Consider the following 18482-nt stretch of genomic DNA (forward strand, 5'->3'; position numbering starts at 1 on the left):
TGAGAAATTTTTCATCTTCATGTGATGTTTTTGAGAGAGACAGGGCTTCTGAGTGTTATTATTATGGGCAGGGCATGATGTTTATTCATCAGGATTGGGTTATAGTTTGAGAAACCAGCATTCATACATAAACATACACTACTCACCTCATTAAATCAAACATAAAATATGAAATGCAACATTATATTTGCACAGGCCATGTATTTTATCCATCCATTATCTGTAGCCGCTTATCCAATTCAGGGTCACGGTGGGTCCAAAGCTTACCTGGAATCATTGGGCACGGAATACACTCTGGAGAGGGCGCCACAGGGCAACACACACACTCACACCTACGGACACTTTTGAGTCACCAATCCACCTACCAACGTGTGTTTTTGGACCGTAGGAGGAAACCCACGTAGACACAGGGAGAACAGACCACACTCCTCACAGTCAGTCACCCGGAGGAAACCTTATCAAAAATAAGGTGGATGACTGTCACAGAAAGGCTATTAAACATATGTTAGAACATTCATTCATTCATTCATTATCTGTAACCCTTATCCAGTTGAGGGTGACTGTGAGGAGTGTGGTGTGTTCTCCCTGTGTCTGCGTGGGTTTCCTCCGGGTGACTGTCTGTGAGGTGTGTGGTGTGTTCTCTCTGTGTCTGCGTGGGTTTCCTCCGGGTGACTGTCTGTGAGGAGTGTGGTGTGTTCTCCCTGTGTCTGCGTGGGTTTCCTCCGGGTGACTGTCTGTGAGGAGTGTGGTGTGTTCTCCCTGTGTCTGTGTGGGTTTCCTCCGGGTGACTGTCTGTGAGGAGTGTGGTATGTTCTCTCTGTGTCTACATGGGTTTCCTCCGGGCGCCTCCCACAGTCCAAAAACACACGTTGGTAGGTGGATTGGCGACTCAAAAGTGTCCGTAGGTGTGAGTGTGTGTGAGGGTGTATTCCTGCCTTGCGCCCAATGATTCCAGGTAGGCTCTGGACCCACCGCGACCCTGAACTGGATAAGAGTTACAGATAATGATTGAATGAATTAAGAAAAATGTGTGTTTTAAGCTGATTTTATGCCTGAAGACTCTGACCTTATTATGTCTCTGCCTCACATTCCATGCATTTATTTATAAGCCTTTTATTATTAAGATCATGAAACACTCTGCTGTTTACAAACTTCTGACGGATACAAACTGGCTCATATTTCCCTCTGAAAATTACAAATCAGTGATGAGTATCCTGCACCGGTGGAAAGTAAACTTCATTATAAATCCCTATGTTTGAGAGTAAAAACCTGCACCTGCTGCTTACGTGTGTGCCAACAGTCTTCCAGAAAGGCATATCATCCACTTCTGGACGTTATTCCCTCACATATTTCATCACAGCTGGTGTCTTGTTCCAGATACATAATTCATCACAACACTGGCAGTCATACGGACTCACTGATCACGAGGTTTACTACTGCATCACACAGTTGGACTAGTGGATTAGTAATAGTGCCACAGTTTGTATCACTGTAAACATTAGATTGTGTAAACAGGCAGTATGATCTCTGTAAAATGCAGTCCACTTGGAGTTGTCACACATGAGCCTTGGGTTGTGCAGCAGTGGAGATGTGTTCCTGCAAAAATATACAGAGAGATTTAGGATTAATGGCTTTGATTTCAGATGCAGTGTTGGATGAGCAGGTGTCTGCTAACATTTGGCCATGTTCTGTAGGCACCCAGCCCTAACATTAAATTCAGGAGTTCCCAGTAACTTATCCCTAACAACAACCTTGTTGTCTGTGGTAGGTGTAGTTTGTCACTGAATAAACCCAGTGTAGCTACTGAGATGCGTTCCATCTGTCAGGAAGCATTAGCAGAGGATGTTGTTCCACTGTTTGCAGGATTCAGAGTTTCTCCACTGTTTCTGGTGAGAGCAGGAGCAGAAGTGCATCGTCTCAGATGGTTACGTCGCAAGTGAGACGTTTCCCAGGCTGCTGAACAGTTTGGGAGAAAGTTTAAACGCTGTGCTGCAGAGCTATTTCCAGCTTCTCGTAAGACTTTGCCAAAGCTGACAACAAAAACCTCATTCCCACAAATATATGTGTGTTTTCTCCTTTAAAGCTGAAGAAATGATGTCTGAATCTTTTTGGGTGGACATCAGATATGGTGGATTTTTTTTTGCCTGAAAGATGCTCATCTGTGTTCAGCTTTGGGCGGCACCGTGGCGCAGCAGGTAGTTGTCGCAGTCACACAGCTCCAGGGGCCTGGAGGTTGTGGGTTCCATTCCCACTCCGGGTGACTGTCTGTTAGCTACTTAAAAGTGCAGGCTTTGTGGAGCAGTGGAACTGTGTTCTCTGAAGTGATACAGCATCATTAAATACCTTTGGAATGAGTTGGAGTGGTGATGCCGATACAACATCAGTTCCTGATCTCACTAAAGCTCTGTATAATCCTGACAGAATCTTCCCAGTTATGACCACAGATTACAGAATACATTTTAGATGAATGTGGCCATATACTATAAGCTAGTGCTGGGGAACATGACTGTAAATCAGTTTAATGATTATATAAAATCTTAACCTCGATTACAATTAATGAAGGATTAATTTGTGTTGGTTTTTTTTGGCTCATAGTTCACTTACGAGGCTTGTACTGTAAATACGCTCGGGTTTAAAAGTGGGATATATTTTGTAATGTTGTTGGGAGCTTGTCAGTCTCTTTTTGTTTTTAGCCATACACTGTTCATATTTGATATAACTGTGTTTGAAGTGTAAACAAAGTGGCGGGAAAAACTTTGGTTTATTTATTTATTTTTAAATCAATGTTTACATTTGACTTCTTCATGTTCAGTTTCGTCTTCACAAAAGTCAACACACGTCCAAACCACAGACACAGCATCTCTTTTGGTACAAGCTGCGGGATTTGCTCGGTTCGCCTCAGTGTTTAGGTTCTCCTCCGTGTTGCTTCCATGTAACAGATTGGATGGACTCCAGTGTGGTAGTGTGGTTTTTGGCGCTGTGTGGGTTTCCTCCGGGTGACTGTCTGTGAGGAGTGTGGTGTGTTCTCTCTGTGTCTGCGTGGGTTTCCTCCGGGTGACTGTCTGTGAGGAGTGTGGTGTGTTCTCTCTGTGTCTGCGTGGGTTTCCTCCGGGTGACTGTCTGTGAGGAGTGTGGTGTGTTCTCTGTGTGTCTGCGTGGGTTTCCTCTGGGTGACTGTCTGTGAGAAGTGTGGTGTGTTCTCTCTGTGTCTGTGCGGGTTTCCTCCGGGTGACTGTCTGTGAGGAGTGTGGTGTGTTCTCTGTGTGTCTGCGTGGGTTTCCTCTGGGTGACTGTCTGTGAGGAGTGTGGTGTGTTCTCTCTGTGTCTGTGCGGGTTTCCTCCGGGTGACTGTCTGTGAGGAGTGTGGTGTGTTCTCCCTGTGTCTGCGTGGGTTTCCTCCGGGTGACTGTCTGTGAGGAGTGTGGTGTGTTCTCTCTGTGTCTGTGTGGGTTTCCTCCGGGTGACTGTCTGTGAGGAGTGTGGTGTGTTCTCCCTGTGTCTGTGTGGGTTTCCTCCGGGTGACTGTCTGTGAGGAGTTGGTGTGTTCTCCCTGTGTCTGCGTGGGTTTCCTTCGGGTGACTGTCTGTGAGGAGTGTGGTGTGTTCTCTCCGTGTCTGCGTGGGTTTCCTCTGGGTGCTCCAGTTTCCTCCCACAGTCCAAAAACACACGTATGTAGGTGGATTGGCGACTAAAAAGTGTCCGTAGATGGGAGTGATTGTGTGAGTGTGTGTTGCCCTGTGAAGGACTGGCGCCCCCTCCAGGGTGTATTCCCGCCTTGCGCCCAATGATTCCAGGTAGGCTCTGGACCCACCGCGACCCTGAACTGAATAAGGGTTACAGATAATGAATGAATGAATGAATGAATTGTTCCAAAAGCCTTCATTAAAGGACTGTTACCGCAGTGTGATTTTAATGTTACTATACTGCATTTAATACCACTGGAATCAGCCCCTTAGGTTTGTTAAAGCTCTGCCAGTGGGTAGTGCCATGTAAAGATCTCTGAGGTTTGTGGGGTTTGTTTGGTAAAGTTTATCTCTGCTTACTTACAGTCATTGTTTAAAGCTCTTAACACATCTGCACTGTGTATAAAGAGTGTATTTAAATCTGTCTGAATTAATGTACAACACTACATGGTCTTTTGGTAGCATCAGTTATATGCTTTATATACACTGTAACAACCCCGTTAGTCAATTTAGCTACTTAAAAGTGCAGGCTTTGTGGAGCAGTGGAACTGTGTTCTCTGAAGTGATACAGCATCATTAAATACCTTTGAAATGAGTTGGAGTGGTGATGCCGATACAACATCAGTTCCTGATCTCACTAAAGCTCTGTATAATCCTGACAGAATCTTCCCAGTTATGACCACAGATTACAGAATACATTTTAGATGAATGTGGCCATATACTATAAGCTAGTGCTGGGGAACATGACTGTAAATCAGTTTAATGATTATATAAAATCTTAACCTCGATTACAATTAATGAAGGATTAATTTGTGTTGTTTTTTTGGCTCATAGTTCACTTACGAGGCTTGTACTGTAAATACGCTCGGGTTTAAAAGTGGGATATATTTTGTAATGTTGTTGGGAGCTTGTCAGTCTCTTTTTGTTTTTAGCCATACACTGTTCATATTTGATATAACTGTGTTTGAAGTGTAAACAAAGTGGCGGGAAAAACTTTGGTTTATTTATTTATTTTTAAATCAATGTTTACATTTGACTTCTTCATGTTCAGTTTCGTCTTCACAAAAGTCAACACACGTCCAAACCACAGACACAGCATCTCTTTTGGTACAAGCTGCGGGATTTGCTCGGTTCGCCTCAGTGTTTAGGTTCTCCTCCGTGTTGCTTCCATGTAACAGATTGGATGGACTCCAGTGTGATAGTGTGGTTTTTAGAGGACAGTATGTGAACACACAGTTCATTCATTCATTCATTATCTGTAACCCTTATCCAGTTCAGGGTCCAGAGCCTACCTGGAATCACTGGGCGCAAAGCGGGAACACACCCTGGAGGGGGCGCCAGTGAACACACAGTGGGGGACATAATAACAGAATGAACAGAAAACATAAATAAATGGATGAACCGAATTCATTCATTCATTGTCTGTAACCGCTTATCCAGTTCAGGAACGCAGTCGGAACACTTCCTGCCGAAGATGGAATCGATTAGAAGTTCTAAATATCAGTTTCAATAATTACCCAGTCCTTGTATAAGCGACTATGTTGATTAGCATCTCCCAACAATCACCTCAATTCTTTTCAACCTTATATTGATGCCCCTTATTGGAGTCAAAAAGAGAATGCTGGTGCCACAGAGCTCCAGGGTCTGGGGGTCCTGGCTTCAGTCCTCACCTTGGATCATTGACTGTGTGGAGTTCTCCCCAACAGCGTTCTCCCTGTTTTCACCACCCAGCCACCAGGGGGGCTATGATACTGCCAATCCCAAACCCAGGTGGACCGGGATGGTCATGTTTCTCTCTTTTTTCCCCCCCTCTCTCTCTCTGTCCTCATTCTCTTTTCATCTCTTTTGTAGCACATTATAGACCCCTCTGTTGTTACCTTTGTCCACACTGAACCGTCTCAGTGTGGTGAGAGGAAGCAGTTTTTTCCCTGGCCACTTGATCCCAGGTTGTGGGCTCAGTGAATCGGAGAAAGCCACGTGCTTAAGCTTTGGGACTGCTCCTATCCTCAGTTGTTTACCCACAAAAACTCCATCTAAGGGTCTAAACAGAAATGTTTAAAGCACAAACTCACACAGGGTCTGTTTTATTACAAACCACAGTCTTGTAACCAGTATTTTATATAAACAGCTGGAGATTGAGAAGTCCTCCTCCTGTCCTTCAGCCGTAACTCCAGCTCACAACTTATACCCATTTTTCATTGCTGGTAAATATTCATATCCAAAAACAACACTGAGGTGTTCTACACATCATCAGTTATTCATTATACTGCGGGGAACAGAAGAGCAGTCATTAAATGAAAAACCTGATGTAGCAGGGTGCTACACACCAAGTGAGCATTGGTCTAATTTAGCTCTGATGATGTTATAGTTTTATTATCATGATTTAGACACTTGATTAAATGAGCCTTTGTGGACTCATTCGTGACACAGCAGTAGCTGTGAAGTGTTTTCAGGTGATGACTAACAGATGTCAGTATCTCTGCTCGGTGGAGACTGGTTCACAACCTAACAGGCCTCCAGTCTAACATCACAGACCTACAGAGTGGAGCTATAAGGTGGCCGTACCTGTGTAATGGGCTGTGAGTGAATGCACAAGCTTGTGGTGCGAGTACTCCCACACATTAGAGGCTCAGAGGAGTGACCTATAACCTGATAAACGATGTCAGATTGCATTAGCTGTTTGACATTATTGGAGATACATCACGTTAATCAGTGGTTTGAAGTAACAAACAGGGGCAGCACCCTCAGAGTGTTCTTATTTAAGGCCCCAGCAGCCCTTTTCTCCTGCAGCTGATTTCATCCACTGGTATTCAGCGTGTCATCACCGCTAAATGACTCCCCAAAGGCCTCGTCTTAATGTGAAGCCTGGATCAATATCTGCTGACTGATGGTTTAAATCAGTACCCAGGCCCGCAATTCTCTACTGTGTGGCTATGATTCGGTTTGCTGGGTTCTGCAGAGGACATCCATAACCCGACTGAGGCTCTTATGAAGATGAATGGAAGTCTGAAAAGCAGATCTTCTTTTCTCTGCCTAGAATATAGATTTTGATGGAGGGATAGGAATCATCCCGTTAACATTTTAAGACAGAATTCATTCATTCATTATCTGTAACCCTTATCCAGTTCAGGGTCGCGGTGGGTCCAGAGCCTACCTGGAATCACTGGGCACAAGGTGGGAACACTCCCTGGAGGGGGCGCCAGTCCTTCACAGGGCAAGACACACACTCACACCTACGGACACTTTTTTTGAGTCGCCAATCCACCTACCAACGTGTGTTTTTGGTCTGTGGGAGGAAACCGGAGCACCCGGAGGAAACCCACGCAGACACAGAGAGAACACACCACACTCCTCACAGACAGTCACCCGGAGGAAACCCACGCAGACACAGGGAGAACACACCACACTCCACACAGACAGTCACCTGGAGGAAACCCACGCAGACACAGTTAGAACACACCACACTCCTCACAGACAGTCACCCGGAGGAAACCCAAGCAGACACAGAGAGAACACACCACACTCCTCACAGACAGTCACCCAGAGGAAACCCACGCAGACACAGAGAGAACACACCACACTCCTCACAGACAGTCACCCAGAGGAAACCCACGCAGACACAGAGAGAACACACCACACTCCTCACAGACAGTCACCCGGAGGAAACCCACGCAGACACAGGGAGAACACACCACACTCCACACAGACAGTCACCCGGAGGAAACCCACGCAGACACAGAGAGAACACACCACACTCCTCACAGACAGTCACCCGGAGGAAACCCACGCAGACACAGAGAGAACACACCACACTCCTCACAGACAGTCACCCGGAGGAAACCCAAGCAGACACAGAGAGAACACACCACACTCCTCACAGACAGTCACCCGGAGGAAACCCTCGCAGACACAAAGTGAATACACCACACTCCTCACAGACAGTCACCCGGAGGAAACCCACGCAGACACAGGGAGAACACACCACACTCTTCACAGACAGTCACCCGGAGCGGGAATTGAACCAACAACCTCCAGGTCCCTGGAGCTGTGTGACTGCGACACCTACTTGCTGCACCACCGTGCCGCCCAGAATCGAAAACGTGAAAATATGAGCTTGGTATGTGCTACATTAAAGGGCACATATTCTCCACCTATTCCACTAGTGATCATAGTTCATAGTTCATAGTTTTACTTAAACCTAATGTGACCTTCTTTGTTTAAAACGCCAAAAGGATCAAACACCACAGCAGCGTTCTTCCCCATCTAAACGGCTGCTTTCAACCAATATTCCTTTAATTGATAAAATTGCGCACAGCAGTGAAGAGAAGCTCAGGGTTTTAGCTGTTTTCACTCAGTTCTCTTTGTTCTCTGTTTTCTTTTTCTCCATTTTTAACTCTGTGCTCTAATTTCTCCGCACTCTTTGTGTTTTGGTTCGTTTATTCTCGTATGTGCGCTCTCACATTGCTGTGATTAGACAGACTCAGATAAAGGTGGGGTTCAGTCCTTGTCTCTGCACTTGACGTCCCCATGAAAAACATAAGCACGTGCGTAGCCACTATTAGGCTTAGGTCTTATATTTAATCAGTGTTAGACTCTCAGCTTACATGCTCTAGTTGTTCACTCACTGGCGCCTGCGTATGTTCTGTTGATGATATTTGTTGATAAAATGTTCTGCCTTTTTCTGTAATATGCTCATCATTCATTCTGATTTCCTCTCTCTCTTCAGCTGCTGCCCTCGGTAACCTGGTTTCAGACTTGGCTGGACTTGGGTAAGAACATATCCGTTTTTAAATCAGACGTTAAAGGGAATTCTGTGTGTGAATCCGATTAGTTTTTATCTGGAGCCCAAACTGGGAAGAAAACCTCAATCAAAATAAAGGTTTGACAATAAAACCACTGACCAAGACTAATTTAGCAGCCATAGCTCTGGAATATCAGAATATGAACGTCCACTGAAGATGAGCAGATTGGAGACCTCCAAAAAAGCTTGGGTGGCTCTGGGTGGTAAGGCCAAAGGGGGGCGCTGTCCCTGTAGTTTCTGTGTGGAGCCCAGTGCTTGAGGCCAGTGATAGGGACATTAATAGTGCCGTTCTTCAGATGAGACGTATAACATGAGGCCCTTACTGCTCACTATTGGTAGCTGTGGTGACTTCCTAGTGTCTCTGAATTTTAACAAGAAAATTATGTTATTTTAAAAGCTATAAACCACTGATTTTCTCATTATTTAACCGTGCAAAAAATGGACTGCAGGTTGACTTGCAAACTAAAGGATGCTTTAAGGGAATTTGAGTCTACATTTACGGTTGTGTTGATGTGGATGTTCTGGGGATCTGGAGGTGGAAGCGTGTAGTTCTGTTTATCTGATGGTGATAGGGTTGTTGGTCCACTAGGTCTTACAGGGTTGTTAGGCCTCACCATTTGCTTTTTCCTTTCCAAGTGTATTATCATAAAACTAATGACAGGAACATGGCCAGTGGTCTATTTTGTCTGATAGTGTGTGACTGAACCTGGGGTCTTACAGCAACATTAGAACATTTTAATAAGGATCCTATTATCAGTAGTTTGTTTTAATTGATTAAGTCTTATTTTGAAAACTGCAGGGATGTGTACGTTTGCACACGTGTGTGTGTGTGTGTGTGTGTGTGTGTGTGTGTGTACTCAAGCGTGCGCGTGTGCATGTTTGTGCGCATGTGTGTTTATCTGTATGTGATTTAGCCTGACAAATGATCAGAGTCATGCCCCAATAATCTCCCGTCCCAGATGTTTGACCCTCTCCACACTCTCCAGCTCCATCTGTCTGTGTCCTAACAACAAATATTCTACTTTTTAACTTTCTCTGGCCTGGATTTGATATTTTACAGGCTTTAAAAGCATTTTATATTTTTTTAAATCAAATATTCAAGTTTTCAATTTGTGGAAATGAGTCAAACTATTTTCAACTGATTGAAAACAGATTTGTTCACTCAGAAATGAACTGTATAAAACAAATGAAAACACTAAAAGGCAATGTGGGCGGCACAGTGGTGCAGCAGGTAGGTGTCGCAGTCACACAGCTCCAGGGACCTGGAGGTTGTGTATTCGATTCCCGCTCCAGGTGACTGTCTGTGAGGAGTGTGGTGTGTTCTCCCTGTGTCTGCGTGGGTTTCCTCCGGGTGACTGTCTGTGAGGAGTGTGGTGTGTTCTCCCTGTGTCTGCGTGGGTTTCCTCCGGGTGACTGTCTGTGAGGAGTGTGGTGTGTTCTCCCTGTGTCTGCGTGGGTTTCCTCCGGGTGACTGTCTGTGAGGAGTGTGGTGTGTTCTCCCTGTGTCTGCGTGGGTTTCCTCCGGGTGATTGTCTGTGAGGAGTGTGGTGTGTTCTCCCTGTGTCTGTGTGGGTTTCCTCCGGGTGACTGTCTGTGAGGAGTGTGGTGTGTTCTCTCTGTGTCTGCGTGGGTTTCCTCCGGGTGACTGTCTGTGAGGAGTGTGGTGTGTTCTCCCTGTGTCTGCGTGGGTTTCCTCCGGGTGACTGTCTGTGAGAGAAGTGTGATGTGTTCTCCCTGTGTCTGCGTGGGTTTCCTCCGGGTGACTGTCTGTGAGGAGTGTGGTGTGTTCTCCCTGTGTCTGCGTGGGTTTCCTCCGGATGACTGTCTGTGAGAGAAGTGTGATGTGTTCTCCCTGTGTCTGCGTGGGTTTCCTCCGGGTGACTGTCTGTGAGGAGTGTGGTGTGTTCTCCCTGTGTCTGCGTGGGTTTCCTCCGGGTGGAAGACATGTACTACAAGGCGGGAATAGAAATCTATTAGCTCTATGTACCTTAATACATTAAACTGTGTTGGTGTAAAGTTACAGACTGTTCCCCAGTGGGTAATGCACAATATTTCCATAAAGTTTCATTACATTTTCATCTCCTGAAGGAGCGGTGCATATTCGTAACCTTTCATTAGAGAAATGTGTGAAATAAAATAATATATTCAAAGTTCTGGAAATGGAATGGAGCATATGAAATTATTCATTGATTGTCCCTTATGCAGTTCAGGGCCGGGACCTCTGGGCACAAGGCGGGAAGAGACCCTGGAGGGTGCGCCAATCCTTCGCAGTGCGACACACACTCAAACATTCACTCACATACTCAAATGTATGGACACTTTTGAGTCACCAATTTTGGACCGTGGGAGGAAAGGGACGCCTGGAGGAAACCCACACGGACACAGGGAGAACACGCCAAACTCCTCACAGACAGTCACCCGGAGGAATCCCATGCAGACACAGGGAGAACACGCCAAACGAGTGACTGTCTGTGAGGAGTTGGTGTGTTCTCCCTGTACCTGCATGGGTTTCCTCCGGGTGACTGTCTGTGAGGTGTGTGGTGTGTTCTCCCTGTGTCCGCGTGGGTTTCTTCCGGGTGCTCCAGTGTCCTCCCACAGTCCAAAAACACACGTTGGTAGGTGGATTGGTGACTCAAACATGTCCAGGTGTGAGTGTGTGAGTGTGTGTGTTGCCCTGTGAAGGACTGGTGCCCTCTCCAGGGTGTATTCCCGCCTTGCACCCAATGATTCCAGGTAGGCTCTGGACCCACCGCGACCCTGAACTGGATAAGGGTTACAGATAATGAATGAATGAATGAATAATGAATAAAAGGCAATGTTCATGATATTCAGGATATTCAGGATTCAGTCTGTTCTGCATGTGAGAACAGCATCTGAAATATTCCAGAGTTCTCCTTTACATGCTGCACAGGTACTGTTCCATGCCTAAAGCATGGGTTTTATCTCCCACTGTGAGAGCGCCCCTGCTGCAGAAAATCTCCCGCTGTGATCTGCATGTGTGTACGACCACTGTGTCTCTTTACCTGCCGTACAGAGCAGCGAAGATGTATTTAGTGATGTGTTATTGTTAGTCAAAATGATTTACTTAGTGTCTAACGTGTCGATAAAAGGCAAAATTTTAAACACCAAATAAAGAAATATATAGCAACATAGCACACAGTTATTGGAATAGTTTATTCCAGTTTATTTGGTTCAGCTCTACCCCTGGCCCCTCACTGCCCTTCCATATTGGTGCTCAATTACCTCAGATGACCTTCCTCCTTAGTTTGTACACACTCTCTGTCTCTCTCTCTCTCCCTCCCTCCTCCAAGCGCTCAGTCCCTCGAGGAGACCCTGGTGGGTGTGCTTGCTCTTTAATCACCCGTATTGTCTCAGTGAGTGGAGGAGAGTGACTCCTGCCACATGGTCCCTCTCCACTGGGGGAACAGCCGGTCCTGTTTCTCAGAGAGAGACCTCTGAGGGTTGAGGGTGACACACCTTCTGTAGAGTGCTCCCACTGCTCTGACTTAGGGGTGGGCGATATGGCTCTAAAATGATATCACGATATCTCAGGGTATTTTTGTGGGAACGATATTCTTGGGGATAAAAAACAGTGAAAAATACTTTTATTGATTTCCAGAACACACTATTGCAACAAAATTAAAGTTATATTAGTATTAATTATATTTGATTAATATTATATTCAGTTAATTATTTTAGTTATTATATATAACATTTTATTTTTGTACAACTTTAACAATTTCAAACATTCAGAAGGAACAGGTTATTTTGCTTCTTTTGTAAACAACCATAACACACGTAGATTCTGACATTGTCTAAAATATATAAATAGAATATTGGTATTTTATTCCAAATCATCTCCAAACGACTGAAGTCACTTTTTGGAGCAAAATCTTTGAACGCAGAGCAAATTTCCACTGTACCTCACTGTGCGTAAATGACTCGTATGAATGTACGCCATGTAACCTCATGACATCATTACGTAAACAAGTCAGAATATCACGCTAATAACGATATTTTTTATTTTCTATGTGAAAGCCATTTTCTATAAAAGAACACAACTCTTCACGTTATCAAACACATTTATTATAAATATTCTGAATTCATCAAATGCTGTTTTTTTTATCTAATATGTTCATCTCCAAAATGACATAGTGCAGTCTCTGCAGTGCTGAGCCTGGAGTAGCAGTGATAGAGGCTTTGTTCTCCCTGTTACAGCTCAGTGGAGTGTTACAGTGATTCAGAAGCTGTCAATCAATTGCTACAAAAATGTGGAGAAAAAAAAGGCTGCATAGTGTTCCTTAAATGACACTGTTTAAGCGTTTGAGAACGAAAGATACTAATCACTGCAGTTTTGTGAGTGGAGTCTTTGCCTATTCTGGCTCTATACAAGAGATAAGCTGCTCAACACTCTGTCGTTGTCATTGTCTGATTCTCTTCTTAATGAGGGGCCATTGGAGGCAGGTCTGGACTGTATACAGATCAGTCAGAGTGGGCCACACCCTGTATCTATGAAGCTGGTGTAGCATATCATCGCTGTCCATCGCTTTTTTACTTGAATCAAAAATGACAAATTTGATTCCATAAAACTGAACATCCTTCATTAAAGGAGATGTTCACGATTTTTATTAAAATAAATAAACAAAAATCTCAAGATGGGAGGCACGGTGGCGCAGGAGGTAGTGTCACAGTCACACAGCTCAAGGGGCCTGGAGGTTGTGTGTTTGATTCCTGCTCCGGGTGACTGTGAGGAGTTTGTGTGTTCTCCCTGTGTCTACGTGGGTTTCCTCCGGGTGACTGTCTGTGAGGAGTGTGGTGTGTTCTCCCTGTGTCTGCGTGGGTTTCCTCCGGGTGACTGTCTGTGAGGAGTGTGGTGTGTTCTCTCTGTGTCTGCATGGGTTTCCTCCGGGTGACTGTCTGTGAGGAGTGTGGTGTGTTCTCCCTGTGTCTGCGTGGGTTTCCTCCGGGTGACTGTCTGTGAGGAGTGTGGGGTGTTTTCCTTGTGTCTGCGTGAGTTTCCTCCGGGTGACTGTCTGTGAGGAGTGTGGTGTGTTCTCTGTGTCTGCGTGGGTTTCCTCCGGGTGACTGTCTGTGAGGAGTGTGGTGTGTTCTCCCTGTGTCTGCGTGGGTTTCCTCCGGGTGACTGTCTGTGAGGAGTGTGGTGTGTTCTCTCTGTGTCTGCATGGGTTTCCTCCGGGTGACTGTCTGTGAGGAGTGTGGGGTGTTTTCCTTGTGTCTGCGTGAGTTTCCTCCGGGTGACTGTCTGTGAGGAGTGTGGTGTGTTCTCTGTGTCTGCGTGGGTTTCCTCCGGGTGACTGTCTGTGAGGAGACACCCATTCTTGTTTTTTTTTTTGTTGTATTTTACAAAATATCTTTTTGCAGAACCTGATCATTAAAGTGTGTAGAAAGGTAAAGGCGTGTTAACTCATTTTCAATCAGGAAAACTTTTAAACATCCTCCCATGCTCAGGGGAATAGATTCTGAACAGGTCCCATCGACTTCACATTTGGAACAAGATCAAATATGAAAAGATCAAAGTGAATCTGAAATAGCTTCAGCAGTGTTTCAGCAGAGGAACAGTAACTGAAGTGACATCTGCATTTAGATCTATAGGAAAGATGTCAGGTAAGAAATTGTGGTCACAAAGGTACATTTACAGTCTGTGATTTGAGTAGAATTTGTTATAAAACAGAAGCACGGTGGTTCCTCAGGTGACTGTCAAAGCTGGACTTATCAGCTTTATCTTCTTAGCTCCTCATTAAATCTGTGTTTTTTTTAAACTAAGCACTTTATTCACACAATATTGTGGAAGTACATAGTTTAACTCTCTGGGATTACTTTACTGAGTGGATGGTTGTCTTAATTCATGCATTTTATTAGAAACTACTATTTATTTATAATTATTTGTATATATTTTTTTTATTTGACAATGTGAGACATTATTCAGCCGAATGTTTGTGGACAGTTGCTCAGCCAGTATTTCTTCTGTAATTAAGTGAGTTAACACAGAGTTTGACCCTCTTTGTTACAGTAAAAGCTTCTAATTTTAGTAAAAATTAAGTGAAAAGTGCTTAATGGTCATTACACAACTGTACAACGGAACCTGACCTCTGCCTTTAAACCATTCATGGCAGTGAACACAGACACAGACTAGTGATTAGAACACACATAGCCATGGGCAATAGGAACCCACCTTTTTCAAGGGCACTTTAGCTGTGGATGTTGAGGGAGGAGACTGTACTGTTCCTATTCCCAACACGTTATCCTGCCAGTCCTGGGGATTGAACCAATGCCATTTTGGATTGACTTCTCTAACCATCAGTCCTCTGCTGCCCTCGAAGCTTTCACACGACCTTAGAACATTTCTGTGAGGATTTAACTGCATTCAGCCAAGAGAACATTCTAGAAAACAAGTCTAGATCAAAATAGCCACTTAAACTCAGTGGTGATCCACTGCTCCACAGCCCAGTGGAGTTCTGGGGGCTTTTTACCCCACTCTGAGCAGCCTCTTTCGTGCTTTTCTATGGGGATTATATAAGTTGTATGTAGAGCTGAACATCTGTGTCCACAGTGGGCGCAGCTTGAAGTGGCTAAATTCATTAGTTCTACATGGTGTCTACAAAGGTTTGGACACAGTGTAGATCTAAATATAGAGAAAAGACTAGAACATGATGAAAATTTGAAGAGCTTGAGTTTAGGATGAAGATACCAGGCCTTCTTTTGACCACAGGATTTGTGCACTTTTGGCACTGATGTCGACCAGATATTATTTGGGTGCTGGACCATTCTTAACCCTTTAAAGTCTGATACATGAATTAATTATAAAATAAAACCTATCTAAATGTTATTCATTTTAAATATTTTGGATCATATCATTTCTGAATGCATCATATTTAGGCATTTACTCGTATATTTTTCTAATGGTCTTTCACTTAGTTCACTGCATCAGTTAAAACCATTCTTTAGACTTCTTTACTAATGTTTTTTTATTTTGATGGATTTCAATTACATAATGAATAGCAAATGATTGTCTCTTATTTCTGTGAGGAATGTGGTGTGTTCTCCCTGTGTCTGCGTGGGTTTCCTCCGGGTGACTGTCTGTGAGGAGTGTGGTGTGTTCTCCCTGTGTCTGTGTGGGTTTCCTCCGGGTGACTGTCTGTGAGGAGTGTGGTGTGTTCTCTCTGTGTCTGCGTGGGTTTCCTCCGGGTGACTGTCTGTGAGGAGTGTGGTGTGTTCTCCCTGTGTCTGCGTGGGTTTCCTCCGGGTGACTGTCTGTGAGGAGTGTGGTGTGTTCTCTCTGTGTCTGCGTGGGTTTCCTCCGGGTGACTGTCTGTGAGGAGTGTGGTGTGTTCTCTCTGTGTCTGCGTGGGTTTCCTCCGGGTGACTGTCTGTGAGGAGTGTGGTGTGTTCTCTCTGTGTCTGTGTGGGTTTCCTCCGGGTGACTGTCTGTGAGGAGTGTGATGTGTTCTCTCTATGTCCGCATGGGTTTCCTCCGGGTGACTGTCTGTGAGGAGTGTGGTGTGTTCTCTCTGTGTCTGCGTGGGTTTCCTCCGGGTGACTGTCTGTGAGGAGTGTGGTGTGTTCTCTCTGTGTCTGCGTGGGTTTCCTCTGGGTGACTGTCTGTGAGGAGTGTGGTGTGTTCTCCCCGTGTCTGCGTGGGTTTCCTCCGGGTGATTGTCTGTGAGGAGTGTGGTGTGTTCTCTCTGTGTCTGCGTGGGTTTCCTCCGGGTGACTGTCTGTGAGGAGTGTGATGTGTTCTCTCTATGTCCGCATGGGTTTCCTCCGGGTGACTGTCTGTGAGGAGTGTGGTGTGTTCTCCCTGTGTCTGCGTGGGTTTCCTCCGGGTGACTGTCTGTGAGGAGTGTGATGTGTTCTCTCTATGTCCGCATGGGTTTCCTCCGGGTGACTGTCTGTGAGGAGTGTGGTGTGTTCTCTCTGTGTCTGCGTGGGTTTCCTCTGGGTGACTGTCTGTGAGGAGTGTGGTGTGTTCTCTCTGTGTCGGCGTGGGTTTCTTCCAGGTGCTCCGGTTTCCTCCCACAGTCCAAAAACACACGTTGGTAGGTTGTTTGGCGACTCAAAAGTGACCGTAGGTGTGAATGTGTGTGTGTGTGTGTGTGTGTGTGTGTGTTGCCCTGTGAAGGACTGGCGCCCCCTCCAGGGTCTATTCCTGCCTTGTGCCCAATGATTCCAGGTAGGCTCCGGACCCACTGTGACTCTGAATTGGATAAGCGGTTAGAGATAATGGATGGATGGTCTCTTATATTTCAAAACAGGAAAACACTGATGAGGAACACTGCTCCAGAGGTCCTTGACCTATGAGTACTCTGTTCTTCATTCTGACCTTTTTATATTTCATATACTGGTGTTAGTAAAAACACCAAAACAACAAAGGCTCTTTTTTGTTGATCCTCACCACCGTTAGAGGAGAGTTGTTTCTTTTACTGTCTGAACCTTGGCTTGAGGTATTATCATTCAACACCTCCCACAGTCCTCTGTATCATCCTCATCTTCCTCTGAATCTTTCTCAAAAAGTCTCTGTCAACAACTGAGCCAACTCATTTACACACAAAGGCTTTTAGAAAACTAAAAACACTTTCTTTTACATTAAAATACTTTGTAAAGATGTTTTGCTGCTGTAAAGAACAGATTTAAATTTCTGAATATTTATTATAATTAATGAGCATTTGACAGTTGGACTACACTACATCTCTGAAAGTAGTTGTATTTTTGTAGTTTTACTACAAGTAACAACATACAAATCACACCTGGAATTGCTTCAGTTTGGCAAAAAAAGTAGTGTTGAAGTGTTCTCTTGTGTTTTCATGATGATAGCAACAATGCTGTAATGCATGCTTCCACTTCATTCACAGTTCAGTAGAGAACTGCCCCAAAAGGATGGCAGTTTGTTTCTGTGTTTCTTTTCATTAGATGATGAATATTTATGATCCAAAATCATGTATCATATGTGAAGCTTTAAAGGGTTAACACAGCAGTGACACTGATATGATATTGAATATCTGCTTAAATGCACTGTCCACTTTATTACAAAGGACTGCATTGTACCTTCTCACAGTAGAAATCTATTAGCTCTATGTACCTTAATACATTAAACTGTGTTGGTGTAAAGTTACAGACTGTTCCCCAGTGGGTGATACACAATATTTCCATAAAGTTTCATTACATTCTCATCTCCTGAAGGAGCGGTGCATATTCGTAACCTTTCATTAGAGAAATGTGTGAAATAAAATAATATATTCAAAGTTCTGGAAATGGAATGGAGCATATGAAATTATTCATTGATTGTCCCTCATGCAGTTCAGGGCCGGAACCTCTGGGCACAAGGCGGGAAGAGACCCTGGAGGGTGCGCCAATCCTTCGCAGTGCGACACACACTCAAACATTCACTCACACACTCATTTTTGAGTCACCAATTTTGGACTGTGGGAGGAAAGGGGCGCCTGGAGGAAACCCACGCAGACACAGAGAGAACACACCACACTCCTCACAGACAGTCACCCGGAGGAAACCCACGCAGACACAGAGAGAACACACCACACTCCTCACAGACAGTCACCCGGAGGAAACCCACGCAGACACAGGGAGAACACACCACACTCCTCACAGACAGTCACCCGGAGCGGGGCTCGAACCCACAGCCCCAGGACCCTGGTGATCACTGATGACTAGGACAAACTGTGCATCAGCAGCTCAGCTGCAGTCTTTAACTCTAAATGTACCTGCAGTGTATAAGTGCCTCATTTGAAATAATGAGAGCAAGCATTCTTGAAATTAGTAACACAGTTCTGTCTGCATTACTAACGATTCGGTTGTTTGTTTTGGAGGTTGTAACTTCCCTTGGGAGGACTTTGTGTGCAGATGCGATACATCAGAGGCTTTCATTGCGAATATGCAGACAGCTCTGGTTCTTTCTGTCACCCTTACAGCCTGCTGCCGGTGTCCCACAGCACGCTTCTCACCCAGAGCTCCACAATCCATCA

General features: G+C 44.9%; 1 protein-coding gene across 3 annotated transcripts in view; it reads left to right on the forward strand.

Moving 5' to 3' along the window:
- LOC136708797 (transmembrane protein 65-like) overlaps window positions 1-18482 on the forward strand; it is a 68368-nt gene that overhangs the window by 36808 nt on the left and 13078 nt on the right. For all 3 annotated transcript variants that reach the window (XR_010804386.1, XR_010804387.1, XM_066683604.1), the window contains exon 6: window positions 8410-8452. Coding sequence is in view for 1 of the 3 variants with exons in the window: in XM_066683604.1 (XP_066539701.1) it covers window positions 8410-8452 (43 nt within the window). In the remaining 2 variants the exon portion in view is untranslated. The remainder of the gene's footprint in view (window positions 1-8409; window positions 8453-18482) is intronic.

Source organism: Hoplias malabaricus, chromosome 10 (assembly GCF_029633855.1).
Source record: "Hoplias malabaricus isolate fHopMal1 chromosome 10, fHopMal1.hap1, whole genome shotgun sequence".
Classification (NCBI taxonomy): domain Eukaryota; kingdom Metazoa; phylum Chordata; class Actinopteri; order Characiformes; family Erythrinidae; genus Hoplias; species Hoplias malabaricus.